Raw genomic sequence first — 8,800 nt, forward strand, 5'->3', positions numbered from 1 at the left:
ATCTGACGTCAGTCATGGTCTGCAGAAATTAAATGAAGGAATATCAGTTATGCAACAACAACAAAAAATATTAACTCACTGTGAGTTGTCTTTGAACATTACCTTCAGGTAGCCGTGTACGTAATGTTACGTTTTTCGTAAATGTAAATGCTAGCTAACGTTAGCTACATTAACTTATTTAATCCTTATATGGTTCCTTTCGAAACGCCCACTCCTTTCGACACCCCCACTATTCCTGAGAGATGCACTGCACTGAGCGTAGGTGGCAGCATATCAGTAGGTGACAGCATAGAGACCCTGATGGATGACTGAGATAATGTCGCAACTGGCCCATCTCAATTTTGACTTTGTGGCTGTACTAACTAGTTGAAACCAGCAGATTACCTCAATCAGCCCGGTGTAGAGGTCGAGGTAACCCTACTGACGCATATGCTGTTTTGTACTCCAAATCTGGAAACGGAAAATGTTTTACTTGCACGTGACTTCTATACAGAAACATTTTGTCGGATTCGGAAGCTGTCTCGGTTCACCACTCCTCAGACTCTAAAACACCACGGCGTCGCTTGGTGCGTGCTTTATCAGAACCACGATTTTACAGTTTGTTGACTACCTGTATTTACAATAAAATTACTGGATTTTATTAGCTACATCCACTGACTTTGTGAAAAAAGCGACTGTTTACAAGATTGCAAGCCAGCGACCGACATAGCTATCCAGGTAACGTTAAGCTTGTCAGAGTTGGCTAGTTACTGCAGCTACTAACGTGAAGTTAGCTAGTTAACCTCCCACAACATTATTTCTATTATTTTTAACACTTTGGGTAGTTATCTATTACATTTTCCATTGTTTTTGGGAATTGTTTAGTCTTTTATCAGTTTACTAACTAGCTAACGTTAGTCTGTTAGCTAAGTTAGTGGGGCAGTAACATCGGAGTTTAGTCGGCTAAAAGTGGGGCAGTAATGTTAGTTGGCTTGATCTTACAGTTGGTTAGCCAGCTACAAGTGTTAGCTAATGTCCAGTTGTCCAACTGAGTTAACAAAATGTGTGAACTCCTCATTTCAGATGCCGAGTCGAGTTAGCAACTTGAAGCGGCGAAAGGGGATGTGCACTGTTGCCTCAAGCGGTTTCCATCTCGAGGTGAAGAGTTCAGATAAGGTCGGTGAATGTTGTTTTTAGTTCTTCTCAGTTTTCATTTTACATTATGGATTACGCAAGAGTAAAGTACTAAAGTAAAAATACTTTAAAGTACTACTTCGTTTTTTTGGGGTAACCGTACTTTACTATGTATTTTTTTTTAAACTTTAGTACATTCCTAAAGAAAATAATGTACTTTTCACTCCATATATTTTCCCTGACACCCAAAAGTACTCGTTACATTTTGAATGCTTAGCAGGACAGAACATGGTCCAATTCACAGTTACCAAGAGAACATCCCTACTGCCTATGATCTGGCGGACTCACTTAACACAAATACTTTGTAAGTGATGTCTGAGTGTTGGCATATGCCCCTGCCTATCCATACATAAAAAAATTATAATAGTGATCTGGTTTTCCTAATAAGGAATTAGAAATTATTCATACTTGTACTTTCGATATTTAAGTATTTTAGCAATTCAAATCAAACTTTGTCACGTGCTGAATACAATAAGTGTAGACATTACTGTGAAATGCTTACCTACACGCCCTTAACCAACAGTGCAATTACATTTACTTTTGATACTTAAACTAACAACACCAGTTAAACTAATAACAACACCAGTTAAACTAATAACAACACCAGTTAAACTAATAACAACACCAGTTAAACTAATAACAACACCAGTTAAACTAATAACAACACCAGTTAAACTAATAACAACACCACTTAAACTAATAACACCACCACTTAAACTAATAACACCACCACTTAAACGAACAACACCACCACTTAAACGAACAACACCACCACTTAAACGAACAACACCACCACTTAAACGAACAACACCACCACTTAAACGAACAACACCACCACTTAAACGAACAACACCACCACTTAAACGAACAACACCAGTTAAGTATATTTAAAACCAAATACTTTTACTCAAGTAGTATTTTACTGGGTGACTTTTATTTGAGTCATTTTCTGTTAAGATATCTTTACTTTTACACAAGTTTGACAGTTGGGTACTTTTTCCACCACTGGGATTGTCATTAAGTGTCATGGAAGCCTGTTATTATTTTTAATAAGTTGTTGTTTTGACTTTATAGAGTTCAGGGAAGAGGAGGCATGTTAAAAAAATGAAAATTGAAGACTCAAAAACAGAAATGCCCCTGAATGACTGGATGGTTGGTGGTTGTAGGGAGTCAACAACCATTTCTGAGAGGCTCAGCTGTGATGGTTGCGAGAGGCCTGAAAAGACAAGTTGTGGAGCACCACCAGACCTGGAGGAATTGTGGGAGGGTAAAGAGAACGGTGTGCGATTGGAGTTGAATTACTGTCGAACAAACGGGTTGCCAGAGAAGATGGCGGATGACGAAACAGAAGAGGGTGTTGTGATTGACAAGAGCGTCTTCCTTGATGATGACAGTAACCAGGTTCTTCCTGTGGAAAAGTTCTTCGGAAACATGGAAGTTGTGCAGGTGAGACGAGATTTTTATAACAAGTGCTAGGTGTGATAAACAATATCCTGGTCTGATGTTTGGAGCACAATGGCTGCATTTTACACAGGCAGCCCAATTATTTAGATTTTTTTTCATCAAAAATGGGTCTTTTGACCAATCAGTACAGCTCAGAAAAGCTATTTTTTTGGTGGGAAAAAGATCAGAATTGGGCTGCCTGTGTAAACGCAACCAATAAAGGTTTCCATCCAACCTTTTTATGTGAGTAATTCTGCTTTCATGTGCTAGTCGGAACAAGAAAGCATGTGGGAAATTTCACAGTTAACTGGTTGAATGTGGCACGTGTATCACTATAACAGGTTAGCAAGTTGGACATTTCCGAGTTTCCTATTTCCGACAAGCGCGTGAAAGTCAGAACAGGCCTGATGGAAACGAATGTCGGTAAACTTCCCAAATGTCTACAAAACTAAATACGCTAGACAAGGTGGGATCTTTTTGTCTGTAAAATTAATTGTGAGAAATGGCAGCAGAAACTCATGTGTTGTACCAACTCTGGTCTTGGCATGTGCTCTCTAGCCAACAGCGCAGGTATAGTCTACATGATGAGATTATTATGGATAAGGGCAAGAATATTTTTATTTGTCAAGCATCGATCATGCCAGAATCCGACCCATCTATATTTATTGGAAAGGAGCATCATCACTGTGCACTTTCATCACCTTGTGAAGTTCATCATAACTTATTTAATCTGTAGCCTAAAACTGCATGGTTTCCAGAGTTGTAGTGGGAGGATCACACACCATAACATCACGTGACTCCCAAGTTTACTTCAATATGATAGTTATTCTATCAATATTTCCACGGCCAATTCTTGCATAATTAATTTCACTGACAAAGATCCCACCATGTCAAACGAACAAATTCTGTCTGCATTTATAAAATTGTACCAAAATGTTGTTTCCATCACAGCTGTCGTGGTCGTCTTTTTATATGGAATGACTTTTTTCGCATAAAAACCTAATGGAAACATGGTTATTGACATGCTGTTATTTGCCTTGTAGGATTGTCCACGGAGATCTACGGCCACTTCGACCTTCAGCAGGAGGGAGCACAGGAGACGACAGTACTATGCCAAAGATGACAGTGATGAAGTGCATCAAGATGAAATAGTTGGCACTTAATTTACAGAAGTAACTCATTCCTATCAATGGGATGGAATAAAACTTGTCCTTAAACGACCTTAATGTCACAGTTGAGCCCGATAAAGTGGATTCGTTCAACAGAACCAGGGTATCAAGTTAATGTTTTGCCAGCATATACCCTAAAGTTATACATTTTTGTATTGATATTTGCACTAACAAAACTTCTCGCTTTTCAATTATCTATACTGTATATTGTTTAAATAGTACAGGTTAAGTGCTCATTGTTTTCTTTTTATTGTATCTTTTACAATATTGTTACTGAATGCCTTATGTATGCACAATATTTGTAGTCAAAGTTGCACTGCCAATACAAGGAAACTTAAATAAAGTTTCAATTACCTGTCTGCTGTTTTGTATTGTGCTATTGAAACTAAGCAGAACTTTATCACATCATTATCTAATTATACTTACAGGCGATGGAGCTGAGCTCAAATCATCTGTAATCATCAAATCTGCTTGACTCCAACAATAGTAAAACCTTAAATATTTCAACCCCCCCACCCTATGCACTTGTGGAGCGCAGAGGATTTGACAGATGTAATCAATATGGTAATAGCTCCACCTAGCCCTCTGATAGGCTGGGTAGAAGTTTAACCATTTGCTTATACCAATCAAATCCTCTCAGATCACCAGGGGTGCATTCAGTAGTACAGAACAATGTTAAGCATTTCATTTCAACGGAAGCAGTATTGTTCTGAGCGAATAGTTGAACGGTGTCATTATGGTGGCCCAGAGAGCGACTGTACGGTGTGTGCGACACATTTTGCCATTTGAAATGGTCACATCCATATTGATCAGGCCACACCCACCAAATGTACCTCAAAGGCTGTTGAAGACTGGTGTGCGCTGTATTGGGGGAAACGTGTCGTTCAGTACAAACTGACACGCGACGTAGCAAATGTTGAATCGAACGGAACGTACCCCTGTGTGTAGGGCTCGGGACGATTTGCGATTGGTCCATTGACTATTACCTAAACAATAGCTCATGATGAAGTGCTTTAAAATCACTATCACAAAATTATCAATAAATAAGCTGTTCTGATTAGTAGCAGAAAACAATGTTCCCTGCCCATAATTACATTTAGTTATTTACCAGTTATCATGCGTCTTGCACTTCATCCGTTAGCTAGTTAATAAAGAAATACAAAATTCAAGAATAAACAGTAGAAAAACATATACCCTGCATCTTCACTTTAGAGAATCATTTTCGTTTGCCCTGTTTGTAAATTTTCCTTTTGTCACAGAGCAAGTCATGTGCACCTTTCTTATGGCATACAATATGTACCAGCTTCAGATTCTCCCGAGTAAACAGCAGTTTGTAAAAATAGTCCAGGTTTATGTTGGTGCTCTTGTGTTTCTGCAGTGCTTCCACCAGGGTAGGAATGACTGTCCTCTTCTTTTCAATCCTGGGACAGAAAGAGATTTCAGTCTAGATTTGATAAAACTTGTCCTTAAACGACCTTAACAATTGCAATTGATAATCAAGCAAGCTTTTTTGTTACTGTTTACAAACAACTTTGAGCTTAACATTCTGAATATTTATAACCTTTATTCACTAAACCCACCCGTGGTCCAAGTTCCAGGTGCTAAAGAGAATCCTGCTCTCTCGGTTTCCATAGGGGTTGATTGAGTGAAGGGACTTGCATTCATCATGGTCAAAAGCACCCTGAGGAAAGGAGAGAGATGGGAAAGGACACAGGCTGTAAGACAGGATGCTACTGAGCCAAACATGATCTGGTCCTGTTAGTTACCATTATAATCTCTATGCTGACACTGTTAGCCAATTTCGGGTTCATCAATGTTACCTGACAGGAGAACCATCCCTCCTGGGTGCATAGTCGATTTTGTTCCTTTTCTTTCCTGTTGAAGTAGCAACCATTGTACTTGTCAGATTTCAGCTGCATCACTAAGCACTCTGCAGTCTTCTTGTATTCGTCCTTGAGTTTAGGTTTTTGGATGGTTTGAGCATAACTATGCACCTGTGAATAAGAGAAAAGTCTGTCACGTGTATTCTTTCCTCTCAAAAAATAGGGCAGATTACAATTTACAGTATGTATGGAGTAGGCTTGTTATGAGGTACGGCTTTTGAGGATCACTTCTTGACAGTGCCAACCACTTTCAGCATAAAACCAAAGCATCAGTAATATACAGTGCCACCAGAAAGTATTCACACCCTTTTTTCCACATTGTTACAGCCGGGAATTTAAAATGTATTAAATTGAGATTGTTGCTGTCACTGTACCTCATGTCAAAGTGGAATTGTTTTAACGTTTTTTTTACAAATTAATTAAAAAGGAAAAGCTGAAATGTCTTGAGTCAAGAATTCAACCCCTTTCTTGCAGAAAGAGTTGCATGGACTGACTCTGTGCAATAGTGTTTAACATGATTTTTGAATGACTGCCTCATCTCTGTACCCCACACGTAAAATTATCTGTAAGGTCCCTCAGTCGAGCAGTGAATTTCAAACAGATTAAACCACAAAGACCAGGGAGGTTTTCCAATGCCTCGATAGATTACTTAAAAAAAAAAAAGCAGACATTGAATATTCCATGAGCCAGAGTTTAATGGCATAGAAGACTGAGGATGGATCAACAACATTGTAGTTACTCCACAATACTAACCTAAATGACAGAGTGAAAAGGAAGCCTGTACAGAATAAAAAAATATTCCAAAACATGCAACAAGGCACCAAAGTAATACTGCAAAAAATGTGGCAAAACAATAAACTTTTTGTCATGAATTCAAAGTGTTATGTTTGGGGCAAATACAATACATTCTCCATATTTTCAAGCATGGTGGTGGCTGCATCATGTAGGTATGGGTATGCTTGTAATCGTTAAGGACTGGGGAGTTTTTCAGGATAAAAAATAAATGGAAAGGAGCTAAGCACAGGCAAAATCCTAGAGGAAAGCCTGGTTCAGTCTGCTTTCCACCAGACACTAGGAGATTAAATCACCTTTCAGCAGGACAATAATGTAAAACACAAGGTCAAATCTACATGATTTGCTAACCAAAAAGCCAAATGTTCCTGAGTGGCCGAGTTACAGTTTGGACTTAAATCTACTTAAATCTATGGCAAGACCTGAAAATTATTTTCTAGCAATGATCAACAACCAACTTGACAGAGCTTGAAGAATTTTGAAAAGAATAATGGGCAAATGGTGCACAATCCATGTGTGGAAAGCTCTTAAAGACTTGCCAGCTGGAATCGCTACCAAAGGTGCTTCTACAAAGTATTGACTTAGGGGTGTGAATACTTATGTAAATTTGATATTTCTGTATTACATTTGCCAACATTTCTAAAAACATGTTTTCACTTTGTCATTATAGGGTATTGTGTGTAGATGTATATAAAAAAAATATTTAATCAATTTTGAATTCAAGCTGTAACACAATGTGTAATAAGTCAAGTGGTATGAATACTTTGAAGGCACTGTAGCTTCACCTCCTTCATGTATCCACGAATCCTGCTCTCACAGTTGTACTTCATGTAGGCCGATTTGGTCTTAAATCTGTCATCAATTCCTGAAAGCCCAAAAATAGAACGGTATAACCGTAAAGAGACAGTTTGTTTCAGATTAAAAAAGAAAAATGTTCTTATATTTCTCCATCTTTCTTTTGGCTGCCACATCATTTCCTGCAGAATTTCTATCCATCCCAAGATTGAGGACTTGTTACCTTGGAACCAGTCTTCATCGTCTTCTCTGTTTTCAGTCTCAGAGCTGTCCTTCAAGTGCAGGAGCAGGTCCCCCAGGAGTCTGCGTCTCTTTGGAGACCTCTCGTCTGAGAGAAGCCACTTAGCCGCATCAATCAGAAGATCTGAGTTCCTGTCGGTGTCCAGCAACCGGCCTATGTCGCAGACAACTGAAATAATCACAAATCATAACGGTTATTTTAATTGGTTCACAGAACAACCTCTTTTAACCTAAACATCCGAGTCATGGCACCCATGTAACCGACTGTATTTGAAGCCCAGATAGCCCCACTGGCAAGTATCACTGGCAGGCATGGTTAGGCTACTCAATACGTGAGCGTGGTTAACCGCTCTTCCTACAAGTGAAAGCAAGGCTATATTTCTATTACTTTTACAAAGGCATCCCTTTCAAATCAATCACCACAAGGTTATGCATATTTGTATAAGTGCATATTTAAGTTGGTATTGATATCATTTATTTACCATGCACAGCTACATAAAGTAGGTCCTAAACCCTATATGAATGTGCATTGTGCATGCCACCAAGTCTGAGGTTGTTAGTTGGCTAGTTACTATGTTTCTTTTTTACAGTCTTAGTTACTTTTAATGTTTCACTCACATCCGTTCCACCTCTCATCCATGGCAAGAAGGACAAGTTCAACATTGTCTGGAAGACTTCGGAAATAGTCCTCTGTCAATTCTGTTCCATCTTCATACAAGGAAATATGCGAACCGACGAGTGGAACCTAGAAGAAAATGATTCACATTATAATTTAAACAAAATAATTAACTTTCATTATCACCACTTCCTGGTTGCAAGTCTAGACCCGCTGTTATGGTCTGGTAGTAGCAGTAGAATGTGCTAAACATAGCAAGCTACTGGACGAAATCGTACCTGTAGAAGTTTACTCCCCTTTTTGAGAAGCTCTTTCAGACTTGTTGCAGCCACCCCATATTTTTTTGTATCATTCAGGCTTCTTATTTTGACAACTTGTTTTTTTCTTTGAAGTCCAAACATTGCGCCTTTTCTTCTATGAAGACCAATGTACAGAAACACACAAAGAAACGATGCATGCTGCCAGCTACAGGATAGGTTGGAAAATTATCCAATATACTGCCATCTAGCGTTTTAGAACAGCACGTGCACACAGTTGACTGTCAGTCAGCTGCTTCGAAAATATCCTGTAGCAGATGCAGATAAAAAGGTGAAGAGGATCTCAATTGTTATAGTACTTATATTCTGTATGTCAGGGGCCTGCTTTTATAGGTAACTGTATCCTACTTGATTCTATTGTGTGGCCACATT

The 8,800-nt window shown here is 38.8% G+C and overlaps 2 protein-coding genes across 3 annotated transcripts; one reads left to right on the forward strand and one right to left on the reverse strand.

Annotated features, from left to right (window-relative positions):
- Window positions 1–265: 265 nt before the first annotated feature.
- LOC120061212 (UPF0688 protein C1orf174-like) lies at window positions 266–4,144 on the forward strand. 2 transcript variants are annotated; one of them, XM_039010839.1, is made up of 4 exons: window positions 266–717; window positions 1,063–1,155; window positions 2,248–2,619; window positions 3,660–4,144. In XM_039010839.1, the coding sequence occupies exons 2-4, from the start codon at window positions 1,063–1,065 to the stop codon at window positions 3,777–3,779; spliced, it is 585 nt and encodes a 194-aa protein (XP_038866767.1). In that variant the 5' UTR covers window positions 266–717; the 3' UTR covers window positions 3,780–4,144. The 2 variants fall into 2 exon arrangements, with proteins under 2 accessions (XP_038866767.1, XP_038866768.1); XM_039010840.1 differs by having other exon boundaries at window positions 266–566.
- LOC120061211 (DNA fragmentation factor subunit beta-like) lies at window positions 2,808–8,579 on the reverse strand. The gene is made up of 7 exons (XM_039010838.1): window positions 8,390–8,579; window positions 8,114–8,240; window positions 7,479–7,664; window positions 7,246–7,325; window positions 5,606–5,779; window positions 5,366–5,466; window positions 2,808–5,206 (listed from the first exon to the last, which is right to left on the reverse strand). The coding sequence occupies exons 1-7, from the start codon at window positions 8,510–8,512 to the stop codon at window positions 5,002–5,004; spliced, it is 996 nt and encodes a 331-aa protein (XP_038866766.1). The 5' UTR covers window positions 8,513–8,579; the 3' UTR covers window positions 2,808–5,001.
- Between the last annotated feature and the right edge of the window lie 221 nt (window positions 8,580–8,800).

This window comes from Salvelinus namaycush, chromosome 16 (assembly GCF_016432855.1).
Source record: "Salvelinus namaycush isolate Seneca chromosome 16, SaNama_1.0, whole genome shotgun sequence".
Classification (NCBI taxonomy): Eukaryota; Metazoa; Chordata; class Actinopteri; order Salmoniformes; family Salmonidae; genus Salvelinus; species Salvelinus namaycush.

Coding starts and splice junctions, on each gene's coding strand:
- LOC120061212 (XM_039010839.1), top strand. CDS start 1,063: ATGCCGAGTCGAGTTAGCAACTTGAAGCGGCGAAAGGGGATGTGCACT. Junction 1,156..2,247: donor AGGTGAAGAGTTCAGATAAG/GTCGGTGAATGT, acceptor TTGACTTTATAG/AGTTCAGGGAAGAGGAGGCA. Junction 2,620..3,659: donor GAAACATGGAAGTTGTGCAG/GTGAGACGAGAT, acceptor TTTGCCTTGTAG/GATTGTCCACGGAGATCTAC.
- LOC120061211 (XM_039010838.1), bottom strand. CDS start 8,512: ATGTTTGGACTTCAAAGAAAAAAACAAGTTGTCAAAATAAGAAGCCTG. Junction 7,326..7,478: donor CGATGAAGACTGGTTCCAAG/GTAACAAGTCCT, acceptor TTGGGCTTTCAG/GAATTGATGACAGATTTAAG. Junction 5,467..5,605: donor AGGGATGGTTCTCCTGTCAG/GTAACATTGATG, acceptor TCCTTTCCTCAG/GGTGCTTTTGACCATGATGA.